This window comes from Xenopus laevis, chromosome 7L, assembly GCF_017654675.1.
Source record: "Xenopus laevis strain J_2021 chromosome 7L, Xenopus_laevis_v10.1, whole genome shotgun sequence".
In the NCBI taxonomy this organism is placed as follows: Eukaryota; Metazoa; Chordata; class Amphibia; order Anura; family Pipidae; genus Xenopus; species Xenopus laevis.
Genome location: NC_054383.1, coordinates 109,702,077 through 109,728,804, shown reverse-complemented (window position 1 = coordinate 109,728,804; position 26,728 = coordinate 109,702,077). Strand labels below are relative to the sequence as shown.

The following is a 26,728-nucleotide window of genomic DNA, read 5'->3' as shown; positions in this document are numbered from 1 at the left end:
TGCCCGGGGCCTAAAGGCAGTATAGGAATGTTATAGGTATAATTAGAGATATGGTTACAAAATCTCCACTGTGAATGAGCACAAAAACATTGGTGGGGGAGCAAGGGAGGAAAGAAGCACTTGCAAAACAGGGATTTTGATTAGGATTTTATATTTTGGTCCTTTGTTCCATAGTTTCAGCAAGTTGTCATGTTACTCTGCAGGTTTGGGTGAGTAGGGATAGCAAATCCCTCTTGCCAATCAAACTGTAAAGGTGCCCATACACTGAGAGATCCGCTCGTTTGGCAATGTCGCCAAACGATCTGGCCGACTTTCGGCCAGATATCGATCGGTGAAGCCCGTCGGGGGCCCCATACACGGGCTAATAAGCTGCCGACACGGTCTGTCGGCAGCTTTTATCGGCCGGTGTATGGCCACCTTAAGACCACCTTCTCAAAGTACAGGTATGGGACCTGTTATCCAGAATGCTCAGGACCTGGGGTATTCTGGATAATGGATTTGCCATAATTTGGATCTCCTTACCTTAAAGGGGTAGTTCACCTTTAAGTTAACCTTTCAGTATGTCATAGAATGGCCAAATCTAAGTAACTTTTCAATTGCTCTTCATTATTTTTATAGTTTTTTTAATCATTTGCATTCTTCATCTGACTCTTTGCATATTTCAAAAAGGGGGTCACTGACCCCATTTAAAAACAAATGCTCGGTAAGGCTACAAATTTAGTTATTGCTACTTTTTATTACTCATTTTTCTATTCAAGCCCTCTCCTATTCATATCCCAGTCTCTTATTCAAACCAGTGCACGATTTCTATTGGATCCTAGCAACCAGATTGCTGAAACTGCAAACTGGAGAGCTGCTGAATAAAAAGCGAAATACCTCAAAAACCACGAGTAATTAAAAATGAAAACCAATTGCAAATTGTCTCAAAATATCGCTCTCTATATCATACTAAATGTTGACTAGAAGGGGAACAACCCCTTTAAGTGTAGTAAAAAAACAATGAAACATTGATTAAACATAATAGGATTATTTTACTTTCCAACAATCTTAGTTAGGAAAAAAGTACAAGAAAGGTTTTATAAACAATCCCATACCTGTATTTTAATAGATCTGGATGCAGGTTGGCTCCATCTTGCCAACCTGCAACTGAAAGAAGAGGCAGGAGTTTTTACAGTTTCTCCTGCACAATTGATGTGCTGAATATTGAAACAGATTTTATTATTATTATTATTTTATTATTATTTGCTTAGCGGATACATGAAGGACTAATATGAAAATGTTCCATGAATAGGCAGGGCAGGAGCTGCATATCTACTAGGAAATAGAGTGAGCAGTTTACTCTGACTAAGGATGCCATTAGATTGACTGCAAAAGCATACCTCTATCTAATAAACAGGGTGGGTATTAGACATGTTTGCACATGATGTATATTTATAAAGGAAATTGCATAACATAAATTGAGACATTATTTCCCAGTCATAGGTGCAATTAAATGACATCTTTGTATCTGCACTAGCAGAATTCTTATTTGGATGATGAACCATGATGACTGATGACTGTTAAGTTTTTTTTATCAATACCTGCATACTTAAGTTTCATGTAAAGATTCACAGGTGATGATAAACCGACAATGAAAGAAGCAATGGAAAATCTCCCAAATTCTTCCACCTGATTTTTCTGAGTAAAGACGTTACTATTGCCTTGAAGAAAAACTACACCCAACCCAGATTTTATATATATATATATATATATATATATATATATATATATATATATATATATATATATATATATAGATATATATATATATATATATATATATATATATATATATATATATATATATAGATATATTATATATGATAGACAGACAGATAGATGATAGATAGTTAGTTAGACAGATAATAGATACATCATAGACAGCTTATATCAAGTGGCGTATTAAAGAATCTTACCAAACTGGACTATGTATATTAATAAATATTGGCCAATAACATCTTTTGCCTTGAGCCCCCCTTTTGGTCTCTCCGAGATCACCTGACAGGAAATAATGCATGCTCTAACTTTAACAGGAAGTAGTGTAGGAATAAAATAACTTTGTCCATTAATTGGATGATGAGACCTAACATGCATATGTGCCCTTGCTTTGATTGTGTGGACCGCAAACTGTAAGAGCCAAGGGGGTGGTCCTTTATTTAGATGAAGCAGGGTTTTACATATATGTTTCCTGTTTAATATAAATCTTTGAAAGTGTATAGTCACACTATATATATATATATATATATATATATATATATATATATATATATATATACACACCAATAGTTTCCAAACCAGCACTCCCTTTAGTGAAAAAACGTAATTTTTATTATTACATGGTATCTTTTTCCAACATTTCGGTCCCTGTTGGGACCCTTTTCCTTGAAAGCACCTAGTACAGAAAGCACTTCATAATAAATGATATCATTGTAACCTTTAAAGTCCATATGTGATTTCCTCCAAAAAACAAATTTTTTAAACTTACAATTATGGATTCACCACACTTAACATGCTGTAAATGTGTTGATTTCTTAAAGGAATTGTTAAGTGTAAAAATAAAAACTGGGTAAATAGATAGGCTGTACAAAATAAAAAATGTTTCTAATATATTTAGTTAGCCAAAAATGTAATGTATAAAGGCTGGAGTGATTTGATGTATAACATGTCAGTCAGATCACTACTTCCTGCTTTTCAGCTCTCTTGGTTTACACTGACTGGTTACACCTGGCTACCAGACAGTAACCAATCAGAGACTTGAGGGGGGGCCACATGGGTCATTTCTGTTGCTTTTGAATCTGAGCTGAATGCTGAGGGTCAATTACAAACTCACTGAACAGAAATGTACCATGTGGCCCCCCTTCAAGTCGCTGACTAACTCAGAGTTAGAGAGCTGAAAAGCAGGAAGTTGGATTCTGGCTGTTTTATTAGACATCTGTTCACTCCAGCCTTTATATATTACATTTTTGGCTAACTAACTATATTAGAAACATTTTTTATTTTGCACAGCCTATTTACACAGTTTTAATTTTCCTTTAATGGAAGAATTGACAACCATAATTTAGGGGGCTCCAGATACCACAAACCAAACTGTTCAGTATAGACCCCTGGCATTTCAGATGCTGGTAGGGAATTAAATGTTGGAGATGAGATACAGGTATGGGATCTGTTATCAAGAAACCAGTTATCCAGAAAGCTCTGAATTACGGAAAGGCTATCGCCATAGACTACATTATAATCAAATAATCCAAATGTTACAAGTACCTTGATCCAAACTAAGATATAATTAATCCTTATTAGACGCAAAACCAGCTTATTGGATCTATTAAATGTTTACAATATTTTCCAGTAGACAATGTATGAAGATCTAAATTACAGAAAGATCGGTTATCTGGAAAACCCTAGGTCCTGAGCATACTGTACTGAAAACTTTAAGCTGACATATGTTATCACAAACACTAGCCTTAAGCTGGCCATAGATGTAAAGATCTTTAAAAAAACCACGATTATCTTGAAACAATTGTTTAAAGGAACAGTAACACCAACAAATGTAAGTGTTTTAAAGTAATTAAAATATCATGTACTGTTGCCCTGCACTGCTAAAACTGATCTGTTTGCTTCAGAAACACTACTATAGTTCATATAAACAAGCTGCTGTGGAGCAATGGTGGAAATTGAAAAACGGCTATATGGCACAAGTTAACTAATGGATAGCAGATAACACCATTAGACAGACAGAGCTTATCTGCTAACTGCTGTGTAACTTAAACTTTTTCTCCTTTGAATGGCTGCCCTCATTGCTACACAGCAGCTTATTTATATAAACAATAGTAGTGTTTCTTAAGCAAACACAGCAGTTTTACCAGTGCAGGGCAACACTGCATTATATTTTCATTACTTTAAAAAACTTATTTTTTGACATTACTGTTCCTTTAAATGTACGTTGTGTCCATCAACTAAAAAGATAATTTCAGGCGATATTGCCAGCAAAACTAAAGGGTTAGCTGCCTGCTTGGCCATGCAAACATAGATAGATTGCACCGGGACCGATAAAGATTTTTTAACCTGGACGATAAATTTTCTGACAGTTGTTGAACGAAAAATCGTAAGATGTATGATCGTTTGAATCCCACTAACTTCACGATAATTTGACGGATTGGTCGGATTTTGCTAAAATCGGTCGTTTGGCAGAGAAAAATCTTTGCGTCTATGGGGGCCTTTAGGGGTCAGGTGCGGGTCGAATTTTCGTCGACCTGCATATCACTACTGTGAATGTTAGTTGAGGGGTGAACAGTATTAAATGTAATCAGAATTGATAATTGCAAGCTTTGTAGTGATTCTTCAAAAATTTCAGAATTGTTTTACAAAAACTACTATGGGGCGAATTTATCTAAATGTGAGATTAGAGCTCCCCACAGAAACTCACACACAGTTTCTACTCATTCCTATAGGATTTTTAGAACCATATTTATCAATGGGTGAAAGTTAGTTTACAATTTGGTAGATTGATTAAAAAAATCCCATAGCCATGAATAGAACGTATTTCTGAGGTTACTGCCCTTAGATTCGAAACTAAGCAGATTTCTGGAGAAGACCTTGTGAAATTTGGTAGCATACTGCTGGAAGTTTTTGACCTATTCAAGTCATGTCTATAAGACTCTATATATCTATATATATATCTATATTTATATTTTTTATTGCCATGTTGGGAGACAATGGGACTTTACAAACCAGTTGTATTTTTGTGCATTAAAAATGTTTTCAATAGGTCTCTATACAGCTTTTTTTTTTTTTAGGATTTTTTATCCAGAATGCTCAGAACCTGGGGTTTTCTGGATAATGGACCTTTCAGTAATTTGGATCCATCTTCTACTAGAAAACCATTTAAATATGAATTAAACCCATCAGGCTGGTTTTGCTTCCAGTAGAGATTCATCAGCAATGTTGGCACTCTAGAAATACTTGATAATCATAATAATAATTCTGGTTGGGATCAAGTACAAGGTACTGTTTTATTATGGAGAAATTCTTTTTTTTTTTTTTTTTTTTTTTTTTTTAAAAACTTGGATTATTTGGATGAAATGGAGTCTATAGAAGATTGCCTTTTCGCAATTCTGAGCTTTCTAGATAATGGAAAAATGTTTTTTTTTTGTAGTAATTTAAAAGCCATTATATTACACAAAAGACCCAACTGATTTTGAAAGCTTGCGCTGTCAGGAAAACAACAATATATATTATACCTAAGTAAGGTAAGCTAAACGCCCCCCAGACAATGCTCCTAAAGTGAAAGACCACAAAATATTCACTGTCTAGCAGTAAAGGAAGTGTGACATTCCTCTGGCACTGAAAGGGTTAATATTTGCATCACTGCTGCTTGGAATGCCATGAAAAGAAAAAAAACAGATAAGAGGCCTAGCCGAGGCAAAGCAAATGGATGCAATGAATGAACAGACCTTATAGAATCGGATGGTCACTGCTCAGATGTGAATTTTCTGCCAAAATCTGCCTGTGACCGCCATCAGGCTGCAACAGTCCAGTTTGGGTGCGCCTCATGTCACTGACAACTACAGTACCTGAAGAGGATACACCACACATAAACCTTACACTCCAGACGGAGGGGGGGAATGGAATTATTTTCTTTGGAACTTTCTGCAAAACAGATTTCCAGATAACAGATTCCTTACTTGTATATTTGTATCCAAGCTATGGGAGAAGCAAAGCACAGAACCATGATTACAGGATATATAGTCCCATACACAAGCACAGGACAGTTTAATAGAAAACAAAGCAAGCAATTAGGAGCAAGGCTTGTGAGTGTGCAAGTACAGTGATACACTGCAGGCTAAACTGGTGTCAGCAATGCTGTACAAATCTTTATGAAGGTCACACTGACAGCCTTACTGGGGGATTGAGAGGAGCACGCAATGTGGAACGTACAGCAGAAAGCCGAAATGCACCAGCAGTACCATGTGAGTGCCACAGGCCAATAATAAATACTCTGTAGTCTGTCAACTGCAATAAAGTAAGAAACACTCTGTGCACAGAATTAATCATTTTTTATATAATCCCGAAAAAAGATTTATTGCAGTGCTTCTATTTTCCCATCACAAGCTACAGTCAATTTCTATTTTGACAGTGCTCCCGAATAGTTCTAGAACAAATCACATGCAGTGAGGATTGTGGGATAAACAACTATCACTGCCGAGTATGATTCCAAACCGGGCACTACCTGCAAGGGGTTCCTTAAAGGGGTTGCTCACCTTTGAGTTAACTTTTAATTTGATGTGGAGGGTGATATTCTGAGACAATTTGCAATTGGTTTTCATTTTTTATTATTTATGTTATATTTTAAGTTATTTAGCTTTTTATTCAGCAGCTCTCCAGTTTGCAATTTCAGCAATCTGGTTGTTAGGGTCGAAGTTACCCTAGCAACCATGCATTGATTTGAATCAGAGACTGGAATATGAAAACGAGAGGGCCTGAATAGAAAGACGAGCAATAAAAAGTTGCAACAACAATACGTGCAGCCTTAGAGAGCATTTGTTTTTTTAGATGGGGTCAGTGACCCCCATTTGAAAGCTGGAAAGAGCCAGAAGAAGGAAAGTAATTCAAAAACTGTATAAAATAAATAATGAAAGCCAATTAAAAGGTTGCTTAGAACTGGCCAATTTAGACAATGATGATTATGGAGCCTTTAAGCAGACAGGGGGCCATACAAATCATTTAGAGGGGGCCACATCCAGCCAATGGGCCCTCAGTTGGACAGCCTTGGCCTTAATGATCGCAACTGCACAATATGAAAGTAAAATCTTTCATGACTAGCAAAGAGACAACAAAAAAAAAAAAAGTTAAGTTCTTAGCTTCATTTTATGAAATGCTGTTGTTAGGCTTGTGTAACTTCTACTGAGGTTTTAGGGATTTACAGTGTGTTTTTCCTACCAGTAAAAGTTTGGGGCTCAGACAGAAAGTTCTAGGGGGTGTAGGCTGCTAATCTGCTTGTTAGTTTTTCAGTAGTTTTTTTTTTTTTTCGTTTCAAACGCTTTTATTATTTACAAGGTTTAACACTGAGATGGCTTATACATACATTGGTTCAAAGTCATCCTCTTTGTTTACATATTTTCATACAAGTTAATGTGATTACGAAACACCATTTTCCAATATAGGTTAAGTTAACACAGTTATATCTTATACTTTATAATATAATAAACTGGATGCAGGACACCACGCTCACAGAGAGATGCATTTGTTGCATTTGGGGATCCCATGATGTCATGCATAAACTTGGTTATTTGTACCCAGTATCTGGCAATCACTGGGCAGGCCCATATCAAGTGAAAAAAACGCCGGTTGGAGCCACACTTGGGGCAGTTTGGATTTGTGTTTCTGCGAAAGTGTCGAAGGCTTAAGGGGGTGAGGTATGCTCTGTGCAAAATATAGGTTTGTATTGTGCGTTCACATACATACACTATAGGGAGGTGTGTTTGGGTGCTTCAAGGGCCTCTTCCCACTTCTCTTAGTCCAGCTGGCCTACATTGTCTTGCCACGCAGATTTAGAACTTTGGGTGTGCGTTTTGGATGTGGGTGTTAATAGAATACCATATAGATTGGACATCAAGACCTTGGGGGCAGAAGTATCAAAGGTCGAATATTGAGGGTTAATTAACCCTCGATATTCGACTGCCGAATTAAAATCCTTCGACTTTGAACATCGAACGATTCGAAGGATTTTAATCCATCGATCGAAGGATTATCCTTCGATCAAAAAATTGTTAGCAAGCCTATGGGGACATTCCCCATAGGCTAACATTGGACTCGGTAGGTTTTAGGTGGCGAACTAGGGGGTCGAAGAAATTTTTAAAGAGACAGTACTTCGATTATCGAACGATTTTTAGTTTGAATCGTTTGATTTGAAGTCGAAGGTCGTAGTCGAAGTAGCCCATTCGATGGTCGAAGTAGCCATATTCGAAATTCGAACTTTTTTTCCTCTATTCCGTCACTCGAACTTAGTGAATGGGCCCCTTAGAGTATCCGGCTTGGATACAGCGAATGTGTGCATTGTTTCCAGGGCAGGGTACCCTTGGGGGTATTGTGTAGCTAGGGCGTGACAACGTTGTAGGTATCTAAAGAAAAAATGGTTGGGGAGGTTGTATTCTAGTTTAAGTTGTTCAAAGGACTTGATATTGCCATTGTCTATTACCTGTCCTAAGCACCAAATACCTTTCTGCTTCCAGAGCGTGGTCTCCTCCATCATACAACATTTAGTGTATATTGTTCTGTTATCCCTCCTGGCAAGGGTACTAATTTGTCTGCTTAGTTTTTCAGTAGTTTAATTTGGTTTAAATCAGACTTTTACTGATCATTTACTTGTCTATTTCTTAATTTTACTTAAAGGGGCGTTTCACCTTCAAGTTAACTTTTAGTATTTTATAGAATGTATAATTCTAAGCAACTTTTCAATTGGCCTTCTTTTAATAGTTGTTTGCATTATTTGCCTTCTTATTTGCAGTTTTCAAATGGGGGGGGGTCACTGACCCCATCTAAGAAACATATCCTCTGTAAGGCTAGAAATGTATCGCTATTGCTACTTTTTATTACTCTTCTTTCAACTCAGGCCCTCTCCTATTCATATTCCAGTCTCTCATTTAAATTAATGCATGCTTGCTAGGGTAATTTGGGCCCTAGAAACCAGTATGCTGAAATTGCACACTGTTAAAGATGCTGAATAAAAAGCTGAATTAATTAAAAAAAAAACGAAAAAAAAAAAAAAAAACAATTGCGAAATTGTCTCAGAAATTCATTCTCTGCATCGTACTGAAAGTTAATGTAAAGTTGGACAACGACTTTAACTGACAAGACACATGTGCCTACTCGCTCCCATTTAGGAACCCTGGCCTGTTTGATGCAATTCTGTTTGGAGACCAACATTTTAGGCTCCTTCTCCATTATTACTACACACGGCACCTATTCAGATTAACTACATATTGGTAAGTGGCGGTTACTCACTATCACTATGCCCCAATAAATGCTAACTAATATACCCCATAAACATTCCTCTGCACAGAGAGCTTTACTTATTTTCAGTCATATTTCACTTCACTGCTAACTTCCCTGCTAGTTCTGCATTTAGACTTTACAGTAAATATGTCACTACTGCGGTATATATGTAGGCAACCAGTGACTCAAAGCATGAAAGCTTCCTGTAACTGTGGGTTGCCTTTATCCAAGCTATACCTTAGTAGACATTACTGCATTGTTATCAGAACATTTCTCACTTTATCTCTAATATGAATCATTAAGAGTATTTGTTTTTATTGCAATATGTAATCTCCAGTGTTTCAATATGCTCAATACATAGAGCCCCCACGATACAAAGTAACTTACTCTGCCTTGGCAGTTTTGCCATAACACAATACATGCTACTTGGCAGAAAGGAAAGCTTTCAGGAGTCTTACTTGTCACTACAGACTCATTAAAAGGGAGACGCTAAAGCTGGCCATAGACGCAAAGATCTGATCGTACGAATCGAGGATTCGTGCGATTTTCGGACCGTGTGTGGAGAGTCCCGACATTTTTCGTCCGGCGGAGATCGGTCGTTTGGTCGGACAGGTTAGAAAATTTCTGTCGGCTGCCGATAATATCTCTGCGTGTATTGCCGATCGTACGATTTTCAGTGGGAGACTGTCACCAGCTTTGGTTGGACATAGATATCGTACGATTGCTGTCAGGGGCAGAACATTGATGATCTGTTCTTTTAACTAATCTGACTGGTAAGACTTTGATCTGAATGGTTAGTGGCGGGTCGGGAGATGGGAAAGTCCGATCGTACGATGATTCGTACGATCGGATCTTTGCATCTATGGCCAGCTTTTAACATTTATAAACAAAAATACTCAACATGCAGCAACATATACTGTCCTGTAACCTAATACTTTCCACTTCCAGAGGCACTGTGTTTTTTAATCAAGCATCCTTTTTTAACTTTGCCCCAGTGCAAGTCTCCATCCCTAGAATGGGCACAAAATGCCATGCCATGTGGCATTTGCGATGGACAAACTGGGAAGCACAAGGGAACACAAGGTGCTGGGAACGACTTTACTTACGTTAATCCACCATAGGATGAACAGAATAGATAGAGGCAAAGAAGAATACAGTACGGAGGACCATTATTAGTTTGTGGGCCACAGTGCCCTTTTTATCCCTACATAAATAATGAACAATAATGATAATTACCTATAATGTCCTAGCAAAAGCCAGTGTTCTCCCCAAAAAAAGAAATCACAAGGCAGGAAAAAAATTCATCAGGGGGTATGATACGGGCCACATTAGCAACAAAACCTTGGGTAAATCGGACTAGTCTCAAGAAGAAAGAATAGCCGGAAAGTCAAGAGCTTCAAGTACACCCAATATCACTAGCTATTGTTACGGAGGGTAAGGCCGAGGTTCCAGTTTGAATTGCCAGTGATTGTCAAAATGCCCAAAAAGATGACGTGGCCAACAGGTTATACGGAGTTGTAAGGTTGGACAAGCTGCTCAATTCAACTACTTCGACTACTGCTTGGCGAAGGTCCCCTTGTCAGGCAGCATTCCAATCTGCCAATGCATCGACTACCCTGGAAGAGGTGATATCTACCCCACTTTCTTTAGACCCAATAATCACAAGAAAATCAGGGTAACAGCAGCTTCAGTTATTCCAGGGTGTCAAATCTTGATGAACTTTGTAGAATGCTAGTCTCACCAATGATCCACATAGAGATATGGGACCTGTTATCCAGAATGCTCGGGACCTGGGGTTTTCCAGGTCTTTCCATAATTTGGATCTTCATACCTTAAATCTACCAGAAAATAATGAAAACATTAAATAAACCCAAAAGGCCGATTTTGCGTCCAATAAGGATTTATTTTATCTTAGAATCAAGTATAATTCAGAGCTTTCTGGATAACAGGTTTCTGGATAATGGATCCCATACCTGTATTAGTAAAGAGCAGTGAAGGCTGAACTCGCTCATCAGACAAAACACCGAAAAATGCAAAGTTTTATTTTCAGTCTCTCTAACAAGATTAAAAAGTATCAGCAAACTTACTATGTCAAGGTTAAGCTGAAGTATTTTGAGGCAGTGCAGACAGTAGCAATACTACAATGTATGTATGAAGATGCCAACTGATTTGTTTGCATGACCCAAACCTACATGGAAAGCAAAGGTTAAATAGAATTGCTTACCCAATTTGGGTTAAGTGCCGATACAGAGATTGTTAGTGGGGAGAGAGTAAGCACATCAGTCAGTGAGAGTGGAGAAAAACATAACTGCATGTGAGATTGATCTTCTTTCCTTTTCAAATGATCCGGTTGGCTGGTATTGAATAACTGAGGAGATGAAGCGTGCGCAGAATTCTCAACCTGCAACCTTGCCTGCGGCTGCCATCTCTGCTTTTGTTGCCATCTCTGCTTTAGGTAGTAGCCTCTTTCCAAGAGATAGCACATCTTTGGGGATCCATTAAGTGGAAATTTAAACCGTTTATATAACAAAAAGGAAGCATTTTTTTTTTTTTTTTTAAATAATAAAATTACACAAGATCAGTTCCATCCACTTCTGAAGAAAAAGAAGTATAAGCAACATGCCCCAGAACATCAAGACAAAGCTGTACTGCTGAAGTAATCTGGAACACATCTTTTATCTGTGTATATACAGCACATAACATTCTCTGTAGACTCTGGCCTTAAAGCGGAAGAAACGCTACCAAGCAGTTTATTGCCAATAGATTAGCCACAATAGTACAAGCTATAAGACTATATTTATTCTGCAGAATGCTTTACCATACCAGAGTAAACAGCTCTAAAAGCTCTGTTTGTTTAGGATAGCAGCTGCCATATTGGCGTGGTGTGATATCACTTCCTGCTAATTCATACAGCAGGGAGGGGAGGAGGGAGTGGGAAAAGGCAGTGGCGTAACTACTGGGGGAGCAGGGGGTGCGATAGGGCCAGGGCCCGCACCCCCTCAGGCCCCCCCCGTCAGCTCGCGCGCCACTGGATTCCGGGCAAAAATATCGTATTGAGGGGGGTGGGGGCCCGGCTGCACGTCCCGCCCCCTCTAGTTACGTTACTAGGAGACAGGAGCAAACTGAGCATGCTCAAGCCCTAGCCCTGGAGGTTTAAACTGAAAAGTCTGATACAGAAGTCCATGTGTACACAATAGAAGGAAAGAAATGTGGTGTTTCTTTTCAGGGAGGACTCAGAGCAGCATTACTTTGAGGGTTTACTGGTGTATTTATACAGACTTTTCTGATAAACCTTATTCATTTTAGCCTTTCCTTCTTCTTTAAGCAGAACCTTCACACAATTAGAGGGCTACATAGACTTCTTTGTATACTAAGCAACAGATTATATACTAGCAACAGACACATAACCCTAAACAGAACATATATACACACACACACACACACACAATAAATATCCTGTAAATAATATCCTTATAAACGGTACTTAGCGATGTCATCGGTTATTATTGGAGCTTAGTGATGTCATTTCTGTCAGATGACTTACTGAATTGTGTGTATTATAATAAATAAAGTACCCCCTGTTGCAAAATATGAGGATATTAAAAGTCACCTCTGAGTTCCATGACCTGTAAAAAAACACTTGGCCTTCGTCCTCGTGCTTTTATATGGTCACGGAACGCCTCGGTAACTAATAATATCCTTATATTTTACTTAGGGGTACTTTATTCACTATATAATACACAAAGCCAGGCTGCCATTCATGGGGGTTGCCAGTCATGCTACAGAAGGGCTATAGGGCCACACTGCATTGCAGAAAAAAGTCAGTCTGTATACAAATTTGTTTTGCAAATCAAACACAATAATGTAGAGGAATAAAGATGAAACCTCTAAGTGACTTAACAAGTTTACGTTATAGACAACACCATAGCAACTTATAAAACATTACAATGGTTGTAATGTAACGAAACCAAGATAAACTCAAGTGCCATAAAGTTATGAAAAGGTGTGGGAGAACCTAGAGAAATGACCCGAACACAGCTTTAATGCTACAGAGCCATTCAACAAGCTGAATATGTGCCTTAGAGAACCTGTAATGGCTATCCAACACATATTTGTGCTTCAAAAAATATATGGCTAGAAAATGTTAACAGTAACATTTTTTTGGTTATGTTATATGCATTGCCGCAATTCACATTCCTCTCCAGAAACAGTAACCCTACATCAGATCCACTATGCCAATCAGAAAGTTTGAAACGTATCAGATTTCTCTTGATTGCATTACTGTGACAGTAAATAAACCACCATAACATATTGTAAGCAAATATATATATATATATATATATATATATACACATACATATATATATATATATATATATATATATATATACATACATACCAAGTTAAACCTCTGTGAAAGATACATAACTGAATGTAAAAAAGGCGAGGGGTTAACAACCCGAAAACTCAAATTGATCGAGTTTTCAGAGGGAAGAAACTCGAATTACTAAATTGATAGAGTTTACGAGTGAAACCAACCGAAAAAAACTCAAACATCATGAAGGCTATTGGCATCTTCAAATGGTTCAAGGGACCTCTGTAAAAACCTATGTACAGAATTTTTTTTTATTCCAAATATTGGTGTCCCTAGCATTTCAGTCTGACAACTGTCACACAAGAGTTAAAGCTACAGATATAGTAGAAGTGCTACTGAGAAAAACATTAGTCAACTGTTATCTTAAAAAACACTTGTAGCAGTTATATTCTTGTACTGTTGACAGATGCCTAATGGCAACATGGATTACTTGCCAACTGCTAAAACAGACATTTAATTCGCTGCTTTGGGATAAACGTTTTCAGACTTTGTAGGTTCAAGCACTATATTTGGGACCAACCCTAACTTATGCCAATCCAGTGGTACAAACAACTGGTTTTAGATACAGGATTATATTAAAACTATTGTCATTGAATTTTCAATTAACTTATGAAAAGTCGCAGGGGCTACAACACTGAGAACAGTGGCAAATCAGCTTTCAGGTATGGGAATACTTATCCAGGAACTCATTATCCAGAAAGCTCCAAATTACAGTAAGGACCGTCTCCCACAGAGCCCATTTTCAGCAAATACATAGAATTATTAAAAACAATGTCCTTTTTCCCTGTAATAATAAAACGGTAGCTTATTCTTGATGGTAACTAAACTGCGTGAATCCATATCGGTGGCAAACCAATCCTTTTGGGTTTATTTAACGTTAAAATTAATATTTAGCAGACTTAAAGGTATGGTGATCCAAATTACAGAGAGATCCCTTATCCGGAAAACCTCAGGTAACTAGCATTCCAGATAGCAGATCATATACCTGTACTTTTAACAGATTTGAGAATAACCATAGTTACACAATCGTGACCCAAAACACATGAACACAGTTAGGGGATAACGCACCACTTTGACATAAAAGTTATTATAATGTCAAGCTATGATTAAAAAATTATTATTTTTAAGTTTACCAACAGACAAGTAGACAACACATTGATGCAGGATGGATTCGGTAGTCTTAAAGTGGGCCATAGACGCACAGATAATATCGTACAAAACGAATTTTCATATATATTCGGTACGTGTATGGTGGGAAAAGAGCCGACTGATATCGGCAGAAGACTTGAATTTCAGTCGGCTCGTTGATTGGTCTGGACAGAAAATTTTGATCGGGTGCCTTTAAGGCACCCAAATATCGGCTATAAATCGTCAGATACAGGTAGAATTCTATTGTTTCTACCTGTATATCTGACGATTCAGCTCTACTCCTGTGTATTGAAACCAACCATCTTTCTTGGAAACAACTTTTCCGAGAAAGATCGTAATTGTTATGTCTATGGCCTCCTTTACATAGTGATTTATAGCCCACGCTGCAGTGTTTTTATTAACAGAGAAAAATCACAGCAGGAGAAAGGTCAATGTGCTGCCCCCAAAAGTTTTTGTAATCAATAGCAGAACAGCAGAGGAAACATGCACAGTTTTTTCTTTGGATTTATAGACTAATGCGGTTCATTTTATAGCTCTAAAGACAGAAGTGGCTCAAGGGCCCAGCAAGGGCAAAACAAATGGAGTTGTTTGCAGAGAAACATTGGAGTATAATCACGCTTAAAAGTTAGCTGGTCTGCATCCACGATGGAGGTGACAATGCTAAACGGACTGGATTAATTAGCTAGTGCAGGAGGAAGAACAATCGATCGTGATATGGGATGGGGCAGAGATCTAAGCAGATGAAGAGAACTTCATATTCAATGTTTCTTGCCACCCTTTGACTGCACCCTAGTTTGAACAGGGAGTGTTCAACAAACTCGAGAGAACTTGTTACTCTGTGGTCACTGAAGGGCTGTCGTGACTCCCAAAAAGAAAGTGCTCACATTAGGCAGCCCTGACAATGATCATACATACATTATTAATACTTTTAAAATGGTTGATTCTTTTAAATCTTAAAATGCTCTGTTACATGAAGGCAACACATGGAACAGTTGGCCCAGACCAAAACATGCTGGCCTGCATTTAAAGGACATGTAAAGGCAAAAAAAATAAAAGCCCATTTTTAATTTCTTTAATGAAAAAGAAACCTATCTCCAATTTACTTTAATTAAAAAATGTGTACCGTTTTTATAAGAAACCTGACTGTATGCAGTGAAATTCTCCCTTCATTTACTGCTGTGGATAGGAATTGTCAGATGGTCCCTAACTGCTGAGCAGGGAAACAATCATATTTATGAACAGCAAGGGGAGCCCCCGCCTTACTTCCCAGCCATGCAGAACTCAAGCAGCTTTGTTTATGACGATCCCTAAGCAGCCCAGACCACACTGAGCATGTGCACAGTCTTAGTCTTGCAAATATGTTTAACAAAGTTACAAGATGGTGACCCCCTGTAGCCAACTTTGAAAGCATTAATTAATTGTTTGATTAGGCTTGTGGCGCAGTAAGTTCATGTTTATGTTTAGTATACAAAATACAGCATTTCTAGCCTTATTGTATTTTAGACTTTACATGCCCTTTAAGCAAATCCCATTCCCAAATCCCAGCACATTACGCACCTTGATGTACCTCTGACTATAAGGACTTTATCTTGTGGCTGCCAAGGGATATGAGGAGCTGTAATTCAGTTCCAGGGCTTCCCAATAACAAGGAAAAAAAAGAGTTATGACAGGCTGGAGCAGCTTATTAATGTGTAGATTGTACTGTAAATGGGGCCCAGTAAAACCGACAGCTCCATAATGTTATTTGACAACTCTACATCTGTCTGGAAGTAAGAACTATAGTTCTGGACTACATCTCCCAGCATTCCCTGACAGTAAAAGCTGGTGTGCAGGTGTAGATGACGGAGTGCTTTAGTGTCCCATACAGGGCACTGCTCACATAAGAAAAGAGTGATCCTGGGTATGAATTAGGGAAAGAGGGGCCCTGGTAGTGAAGACTTAAGGAGTGGGTGGAAATTTGGGAGGATGATCAAAGCTACAGAGCTGAAGGCTGCAGGATGGACATATAGCTGAATGGTGCCCTCATTCCAATCACACAGTGTGGGCCCGTGAGAGCAGAAGCCAAATGTCGTCCTAACATAAAAGCTGTGATAGAGACAGGAGAGGCAAGTCCCGTTGTTGGGATATCCCCGGACATCCCGTAGCCTTGGCACAACTCACCTGGTGCAGGGCGCTGATCCCGTCCGTATTGGTGCTGTCAATCACCTCCTTGCCACTGTCTCCTGTCAGCATCTCCTCCGCTTCCAGCAGATCCCCAGCTGCGCAGGATGCCAGGAACTCGGCCGCCCTTTCAAATCGTACAGCGCGCCCATCCCCTTCTCCCTGGGAAGCCCGGTCCCCCTCATCTTCTTCCTCCTCACCGTCCCCAACTCGCCGTCGCCTTCTTCTTCGCCGTTGCCAGCGCGGTTCGGCGGGCTCCTGGTTGGTACAGGAACGAGCCCACTGCCTTAGCTGTTCCTTCCGCCTATCCTTGGCTTGCGCCGCAGCAGCGGCTCCTTCCGCCATGTTGTGTTTATCGCTGCCCCCCCACCACCACCAATACCACCGCCTGAACCAACAGACTCCTCCCCCTTCTCCTCCCTGTACGTCTTGTCTTCTGCCTCCTGCTTGCGGCTCTGCGTCATGACGGAACCACGTAACCCCTGGGCGCTGTGCATGCTGGGAAGTGAGTGCCTGTCAAGTTCTGTAGTGATTTAGTTTTGAGACATTCTCTGAGCTGGGAATGACAGTTGTACTGCAACAGCAGCAAGGAGGCAAGTATCATCTTAAAGGGGAAGTACACCTTCAGGTTAACTTTTCAGTATGTTATAGAATAGTCAGTTCTAAGCAACTTTTCAATTGGTCTTCATTTTTTTTTCATAGTTTGTGAATTATTTGCCTTTTTCCTCTAACTCTTTCCAGCTTTCAAAAGGGGGTCACTGACCCCATCTAAAAAACAAATGTTCTGTAAAGCTACAAATGTATTGTTATCGCTAGTTTTTATTCCATTTTTCTATTTAGAGCCTCTCCTATTCATATTCCAGTCTCGCAATCGAATCAATGCATGGTTGTTAGGGTGATGTGGACCCTAGCAACCTGATTACTGACACTGCGAACCGGAGAACTGCTGAATAAAAAGCTAAATAACTCAAAAACCACAAATAATAAAAAATGAAAACCAATTACAAATTGTCTCAGAATATCGCTCTCTACATAACACTTTGATTTATCAAAGGTCGAGGTGAATTTTGCTATGAAAAAAAATAGAATTTTGAGCTATTTTTTGTGTACTTCGACTAGGGAATAGTCCAAATTCGATTTGAATTTGAAAAAAATTCAAATAGCGAAATTTATCATGTACTGTCTCTTTAAAGTTTGACTTCAACCATTCACCATCTAAAACCTGCCTAATTGCTGTTTTAGCCTATGGGGGAACCTCCTAGAACCTATTTGGAGTCAATTGGTGGACTTTGAAAATTGGAAGTTTTTTTTGGGAAAAATTTCTAATCGAATTCTGTGGAAAGCTCTATTCCTTCCATTCGTACGATTCGGATTCGGCCAAATATGGACCTATTCGAAAACTGACCTATTTCACCAAAAAAAACCTTCAACTTAATTTTGGTTGGTCTTTTTGAATTCGAATTTCAAAGTTTTTTCAATTCGAAATTCATCCCTTGATAAATATGCCCCTTAAAGTTAACTCAAAAGTTAACAACCCCTTTAATGGGGAAATTCACCTTCAGGTTAACTTTTAAAGGGATTGTTCATCTTCGAGTTAACGTTTAGTAGGATGTAGAGAGTGATATTCTGATACAATTTGCAATTGGTTTTCATTTTTTATTATTTGTCTTTTTTTATTATTTTTTAGCTTTTTATTCAACAGCTCTGCAGTTGCAGTTTTAGCCATCTGGTTGCTAGGGTCCAAATGACCCTACTAACCTTGCATTGATTCGAATAAGAGACTGGCATATGAATAGGAGAGGGCCTGAATAGAAAAATAGGTAATAAAAAGTAGCAATAACAGTAAATTTGTAGCCTTACAGAGCATTTGTTTCTAGATGGTTAAATAATATGTAGGAAAGTATGCATGAGTGAAATAGAAAACGATAACATGATACAGACTCCTTATAATACACAAAGGATTATTACAAGTTCCAGGCTAAAGTCACAAAGACATGCTAGAGGTTTGCTGTTGAAAGCTGGAAAAACTCAGAAGAAGAAGACAAACAATTATAAAACTATAAAAAATAAATAATAATGAAGACCAATTGAAAAGTTGCTTAGAATTGGCCATTCTACAACATAATAAAAGTTAAGTTCCGCTCTTTTTTCGCAGTTTTGCAAATTTTTCGGTGAAGTGAAATGGAGAAATTCTAAATTCTCTCCAAAAAACTAAATTCATACTTAAAAAAAAATAGTTTTTTTATATGGTAGAAGTAAACATCAAAACATATTCAATAGTACTGGATATTCTCCTATGCACTTTAATTAATAAGTTTGGGTTTCTTCAGTTTTGTCTCATTTTATAACATCAGTGACTGCATTCTTGGCACGACTGGAACATTACTGTCACCAGGAATTGAACTGAGGCCTTCCCGATTCAGGCCAGCAAATAAACTTTTTAAAAAAAAGCCATTAAAGGTTCAAGGGTTACTAGTTGGCACGGTGCAATAGTGAAAAAAAAAGGATGCAAGTCTCCATGTTTTTTTGCACTTGCGCCCGCCCTGTTGCCATCAGCTACAGGTGCAGAACTGCGGACCATAAATCTGTAAATCTTTAATTCAGCGCAAGGTGCATAGCTATGCCCCACTGTGCTTAGTAATAGATCACTAAGGGCCACACTTCTTCCTGTTCCAGTTAGAGCTGCAGTATTTTTTGGTCAGTTGATTTCTCATACCATCACAAAAGGTAAGTTTCATTAACATGCCACTTAATATGATATAAAATATCTATTGCTTAGGTATTCATTTTGGGGATATAGTTTTTCTTTAATGGGGAGGTTCACCTTTAAAGGAGAAGGAAAGGTAAAAACGAAATAAGCCTTATCAGAAAGGTCCATCTAAATATACCAGTAAACCCCCAAAGTAATTCTGCTCTGAGTCCCCTGTCAAAAGAAACACTGCATTTCTTTCCTTCTATTGTGTACTCATGGGCTTCTGTATCAGACTTCCTGCCTTCAGCTTAAACCTCATTGCCCTGGGCAAGAGCATGCTCAGTTTGCTCCTCTTCCCCCCCCTTCTCTACTGTAATCTGAGCCCAGAGCAGGGAGAGACTCAGGCAGGAAGTGATGTCACACCACATTAATACTGCAGCTCATATCCTACAAAAACAGAGAGCTTCTAGAGCTTTTTACTCAGGTATGGTAAAACATTCTACAGTATAAATATAGCATTCTAACTTGCACTATTGCAGCTAATCTATTGCCAATAAAATGCCTCCGTAGCTTTCCTTCTCCTTTAAGGTAACTTTTTAGTGTGTTATAGAATGTCTGATTCTAAGTAACTCTTCAATTGGTTTTGATTATTTTTTTTTTTTATAGTTTTATAGTTATTCGCCTTTTTCTTCTGACTCTTTGCCGCTTTCAAATGGGCGCCGCTGACCCCTTCTAAAAAGCAAATGCTATGTAAGGCTACAAATGCATTGTTATTCCTAATTTTTATTACTCGTCTTTCTATTCAGGCCCTCTCCTATTCATATTCTAGTCTCGCATTCGAATCAATGCATGGTTGTTAGGGTGATGTGGACCCTAGCAACCTGATTACTGACACTGCGAACCGGAGAACTGCTGAATAAAAAACTCAAAAACTCAAAAACCACAAATAATAAAAAATGAAAACCAATTGCAAATTGTTTCAGAATATCACTCTCTATATCATACTAAAAGTTATTTCAAATGTGAACCACCCCTTTAAAGGAGAAGGAAAGGTAGCAAAGCAGTTTATTGCCAGTAGATTAGCCACAATAGTGCAAACTATAACACTTTTATTCTGTAGAATGCTTTACCATACCTAAGTAAACGGCTCTAGAAGCTCTCTATTTGTTTAGGATAGCAGCTGCCATATTTTCTTGGTGTGACATCACTTCCTGCCTGAGTTTCCCTGCTCACACATAGCTCTGGGCTCAGATTACAGCAGGGAAGTAGGAGGGAGAGGGGAAGAGGAGCAAACTGAGCATGCGCAAGCCCTGCCCTGGAGGTTTAAGATGAAAACAGGAAGTCTGATACAGAAGCCCATGTGTACACAACAGAAGGAAAGAAATGTGGTGTTTCTTTTAACAGAGGACTCAGAGCAACATTACTTTGATGGTTTACTGGTGTATTTATATAGACCTTTCTAATAAAATGTACTTAATTTTAGCCTTTCCTTCTCCTTTAAGCTGACTATTATGATTCTATCGTTGGCCAAGTGATCAGATTAGCCGAGGCATATCAGTGAAAGATTTGTATGCTTGGTGCACTCACCAACAAGCAGACCTTATAATGCATGGCCAGCATTATACTGTTTCAGATTGATATGTGACTCAGTAGTTTTCTTTTCTGTTTTAGCCAAATTACATTGGTGTATCCCGACCAAAGTAAATTCAGCCAAAAGACTCATTTGATGGCAGAACATATTTGGGCTATAAGCTACTTACTGCACAACAAAGTTATCATTAGCTACTTGTAAAGCATGTGTGTGGATAGGGTTGCCACCTTTTCCGGAAAAAAATACCGGCCTTTCTATATATATATTTTTTTACCTATTAATAATATTTTGATCGACTGTAATTTTTACTCGCCATGCCGGTAACATACTGGCCAGGTGGCAACCCTATGTGTGGATAGCACAGCTGCAGATAGCAAAATAAGTACCATATCTTCTTCATGTTGCTATTAAAGGACTAGAAACACTTACGCATAAGTGTTTCTTGTATGCGGGGGGTATGTTGTGACATTCACAGATATGTGTGCAAGTGTTTTTAAAATGTAACAGAACAAAATATATCTAATATTTTCAGTGCCATTTAGGGGCAGATTTATCAAGGGTCGAAGTGAATTAGAGGGAATTTTCAAAGTAAAAAAATTTGAAATTCGAAGTAATTTTTTGGATACTTTTGGACCATTGAATAGGATACTATGACTTTGAATTTACTTCGATTCGAAGTAAAAATCGTTCGACTATTCGACCATTCGATAATCGAAGTACTGTCTATTTAAAATAAAATTTGACTTCAATACTTCGCCAATTTAAACCTGCCGAATTGCTGTTTAGCCTATGGGAGACCTCCTGTGTGTTTTGCTAAGTTTTTTTTAAAGGATTTTCAAAGGATTTTTTGGGAAAGTACGATAAAATCATTCGAAACTTTGATTTGAAGTACGGTCGAGGTATGATCGTACGGTCGTACTACAATCGGAATACGATCCTACGATGTATAAAATCCTCCGACTTCAAATTCGAATGTCGGAGGATTCTATTCAATAGTCGAATTTCGAAGTTTTTTCTACTTCGACATTCGACCCTTGATAAATCTGCCCCTTAGGGGCCCATGTACTTAGCTCGAGTGAAGGAATAGAGGAAAAATAGTTCGAATTTCAAATGGTTCTTTTGGCTACTTCGACCATCGAATGGGCTACTTCGACCTTCGACTACGGCCTTCGACTTTGAATCAAACGATTCGAAGTAAAAATCGTTCGACTATTCGACCATTCGATAGTCGAAGTACTGTCTCTTTAAAAAATACTTCGACCCCCTAGTTCGCCACCTAAAACCTACTGAGGCCAATGTTAGCCTATGGGGAAGGTCCCCATAGGCTTCCTAACAATTTTCTGATCGAAGGAATATCCTTCGATCAATGGATTAAAATCCTTCAAATCGTTCAATTCGATCAAACGATTAATCCTTTGATCGTTCGATCGTAGGAATAGCGCTAAATCCTTAGACTTCGATATTCGAAGTCGAAGGATTTAACTTCGACAGTCGAATATCGAGGGTTATTTAACCCTCGATGTTCTACCCTAGGTAAATGTGCCCCTTAAGGTGGCCATACACGGATAGATCCGCTCGTTTGGCGATGTCGCCAAACGAGCGGATCTCCCTCCGATATGCCCACCTTGAGGTGGGCAATATCGGGCTGATCCGATCGTGGGCCCTAGGGCCCAACGATCGGATCCTAGCGTTCGCCAAACGGGCGGTCGGATCGCGGGACCGCATCAACGAACAGATGCGGCCGCGATCCGACGGGATTTTTAACCCCATCCGATCGAGATCTGGCCGACTTTCGGCCAGATCTCGATCGGGGAAGCCCGTCGGGGGCCCCCATACACGGGCCAATAAGCTGCCGACTTGGTCTGTCGGCAGCTTTTATCGGCCCGTGTATGGCCACCTTTAGGGTGTGTTTTTAGTCATAGCCATGAACCCCCCTCATTGTGATGACCTTTTCTAAATTGATTCCTATATGTACTTAATTCAACTATATAGACATACATTACACTATCTGAATGTGTTTTACTAGGCAACTGAGTGATTATAGAGAGCATGAACAGTATGTACATTGTAACAGTTATATAGGCATCTCCCACACTTGGAAGAATATTTACATTCACACTACCTGTACAGTATATTCGTAATTACTATTACAAGCAATAAATAAGCATTTTCTTGAATTCCTGTGAAAGGGATGTATTTATTTGGCTAAAACTAGGGCTAGGCAAATAAAATAAACATAAAGAAGAAGAGCTGAAATTACAATGTCAATTTTCCAAGATCAGACAGTAGAATGGGTTCGCTAATGAAGAATATAAAACTACATAGAGCATCCCAACACTTAGGGGCAGATTTATCAAAGGTCGAGGTGAATTTTCTAATTCAAACAATTCAAATTTCAAGCTATTTTTCGTGTACTTCAGCTAGGGAATAGTCCAAATTCGATTTGAATTTGAAAAAAATTAGAAAATTCAAATATCTAAATTTATCATATACTGTCTCTTTAAAAATTCGACTTCGATTATTCGCCATCTAAAACCTGCCGAATTGCTGTTTTAGCCTGTGGGGGACCTCCTAGAACCTACTTGGAGTCAATTGGTGGACTTTAAAAAATCAACGTTTTCTTTGGGAAAAACTTAGATCCGAATTCGATCGATTGCGCTATTACTTCGAATCGCACAATTCGAATTGGGTCGAATACAGACCTATTTGATTGAAAACTTTGACTTCATTTCAATTGGTCTTTTTGAATTCGAATTTCAACGTTTTCCAAATTCAAAATTCGACCCTTGATAAATATGCTCCTTAGTGTGTTAGTACTGTAATATAGTCCAGTCATATGAAAAAGTTTGGGAACCCCTATTAATTCTTTGGAGTTTTGTTTATTATTGGCTGAGCTTTCAAAGTAACAACTTCCTTTTAATATATAACATGCCTTATGTAAACAGTAGTAGTTCAGCCGTGACATAAAGTTTATAACAGAAAATATGCAATATGCATCGTAACAAAATAAGACAGGTTCATAAATGTGGGCACCCCAACAGAGATATTACATCAGTACTTAGTTGAGCCTCCTTTTGCAAATGTAACCGTCTCTAGACGCCTCCTATAGCCTTTGATGAGTGTCTGGATGGCAGTATTTTTGACCATTCGTCCATACAAAATCTCTCCAGTTCAGTTAAATTTGATGGCTGCCGAGCATGGACAGCCTGCTTCAAATCATCCCATAGATTTTCAATGATATTCAAGTCGGGGGACTGTGACGGCCATTCCATTGTATTTCTCCCTTTGCATAAACGCCTTTGTAGATTTTGAATTGTGTTTAGGGTCGTTGTCTTGTTGGAATATGAGTTTTTTTTATAAAAATTTGAATTTGATTTTCAAGATTTATCATACTCTGACCCTTTAAGAACTCAAATTTGACTATTCGACACCTAAAACCTGCCGAATTGCTGTTGCTGGGAGAGGTTCAGGGATCAATTTTGAATTGAATATGAATTTTGGGCAAACAGTAGAAAACGGGAATATTGGAAGTTTTCTTATATAAGTATTCATAGCAACCATGCCACTCAGTTGACTATTCGCTTACATATCTATAGGACATTGAGTTGTTGAGTCTGTAGGTAGGATAGCTGGCATGTTCTACCTAAAAAGAAAGCTTCAAAAATGTATATTAACCTCGGGGGATCTTTGGTCTGATCTTCTGGTAGTGATATTAGTACTGGGGCCATAATATGTCACTAAAGCTTCCACTCTATGGTGCTGCTCCTTAAAATGTTGCTGAGCTGCTATACATTCAGGGGCATATTTATCAAGGGTCGAATTTCCTTTGAATTTGAAAAACTTCTAATTCAGCCCAACCGAAGGTTTTTTTTTGGCCGAATAGGTCTGTATTTTTAAAGAGACAGTACACGATAAATTTCGATATTTGAATTTTGCGATTTTTTTTCAAATTCAAAATGAATTTGGACTATTTCCTAGTCGAAGTACACAAAAAATTTCGTAAATTTACGTCGACCTTTGATAAATCTACCCCTCACTCTAGTGAAAGAAACTGAAACATTGCACACGTTAACCCCCCCAAGTCATTCTAGTTACATAAGTGCTCCAAAGAGGTTACATAACATGCAGTAGGCATAAATAAAATAGAAAACGATAACATGATACAGACACCTTATAATAATCTAAGGATTTTTACAAGTTCCAGGCCCGAGTCACATACATGCTAGAGATTTGCTGTCAATTTGAAAAGAGGAATTGGGGCAGCACTGTAAACCTAAGAATCTAAATTGAGCCAGGCAAGGAAGTTCAGTCAGCTGTACCTCCTGAAAATCCTTTTTTAGATCATATCAATGTCAGCAACTTGATATTGGGTCCGAGATAGAGGAAGCATGTTTCCCTTTAAAGGAGAACTATACCCTAAAAATGAATATGGCTAAAAATGCCATATTTTCTAAACTGAATTTATTGCACCAGCTTAAAGTTTCAGCTTGTCAATAGCAGCAATGATCCAGGACTTGTCACAGGAGGTCACCATCTTGGAAAGTGTCTGTGACACTCACATGCTCAGTGGGCTCTGAGCAGCTGTTGAGAAGCTAAGCTTAGGGGTCGTTACTAATTATCCAGAAGAAAATGAGGTTAGTCTGTAATATAAGCTGATGCTACAAGGCTGGTTTTTAAATTCTGATGCTAGTTGCACTGGTTTCTGTTCTGCCATGTAGTAATTATCTGTAATAATTACTAATCAGCCTTATATTGTGACATTTCTATTCTATGTGTACTTTATATTGTGAGTTGGTCCCTAAGCTCAGTAAGTGACAGCAGCACAGAGCATGTGCAGTGAATCAGCAGAAAAGAAGACGGGTAGCTACTGGGGCATCTTTGGAGACACAGATCATTACTGGCCTGTAGATGTCACTGTGCTCAGACTTATACTGTGCTCAGACTTATACTGAACAGCTTAAAAGTGAAAAGTGAAAGTTACTGTTGTGTAATGCCTGCATGAGTCTCTGCTAATAAAGCACTGTTTTGCTCTTCTCATCCTCGGCTACCCAAAACATAACAAATTGACAATGAGGTGGCTCTTCTACCTCAACAGCAGCCTGGACCTTTTCTTCTAAACCCTGGTGAGCCTACCATACCTTTTACTGCTTGGATCCGTATGTTTGAAAATTACATTGTTGCTGCTGACCAAGGAGAGATTTATGCTGCTAGAAAGCATGCTTTACTTATTCACTGCCTGGGAGCAGAGGGAAAACATATATTCTATACATTACCTCTATACATTACCATTACCTGATGATACTTATGAAACTGCTCTTACTGCTATAAAGAACTTTTTCATGACAAGAATAAATGTGGTTGCTGAAAGATATAAATTCCGCCAACGTGGACAGTATAATGGCTAATCCACAGAACAATTTGTAGCAGCTTTGAGAGAGCTGGTTGTTACCTGTGAGTTTGGGAATCTAACCGATGAAATGCTAAGAGACCAAATAGTGGAAAAAACAAACTCACCTCGCATTAGAGAGAGACTGCTCCTAGAGCAGGATTTAACCCTTGCAAAGTCTATTACAGTTGCTAGCCAAATTGAAACAGCAGTGGCAGAGGCTAAAACTCTCAGTCAGGGAACTGCTGGGAATGTACAGACTGTGAATTCAGCACTGTGGCCTAATAATGCACAGTCACAGGCAAAATACAGTGCTAAGGAAAGGGATTCACCTACACTGCAAAA

At 38.6% G+C, this 26,728-nt stretch overlaps 1 protein-coding gene across 5 annotated transcripts in view; it reads right to left on the bottom strand.

The window, feature by feature from the left end:
• LOC108696670 (protein phosphatase 1 regulatory subunit 12C) overlaps positions 1 to 17,139 on the bottom strand; it is a 58,757-nt gene extending 41,618 nt beyond the window's left edge. Inside the window, exon 1 of one of the 5 annotated variants that reach the window (XM_041569500.1) lies at positions 16,715 to 17,139. In XM_041569500.1, the coding sequence (XP_041425434.1) occupies positions 16,715 to 17,059 (345 nt within the window). In that variant the 5' untranslated portion in view covers positions 17,060 to 17,139. The remainder of the gene's footprint in view (positions 1 to 16,714) is intronic. The other 4 variants (XM_018226231.2, XM_018226230.2, XM_041569499.1 and 1 more) reach the window with 4 other exon arrangements.
• Positions 17,140 to 26,728: the final 9,589 nt, after the last annotated feature.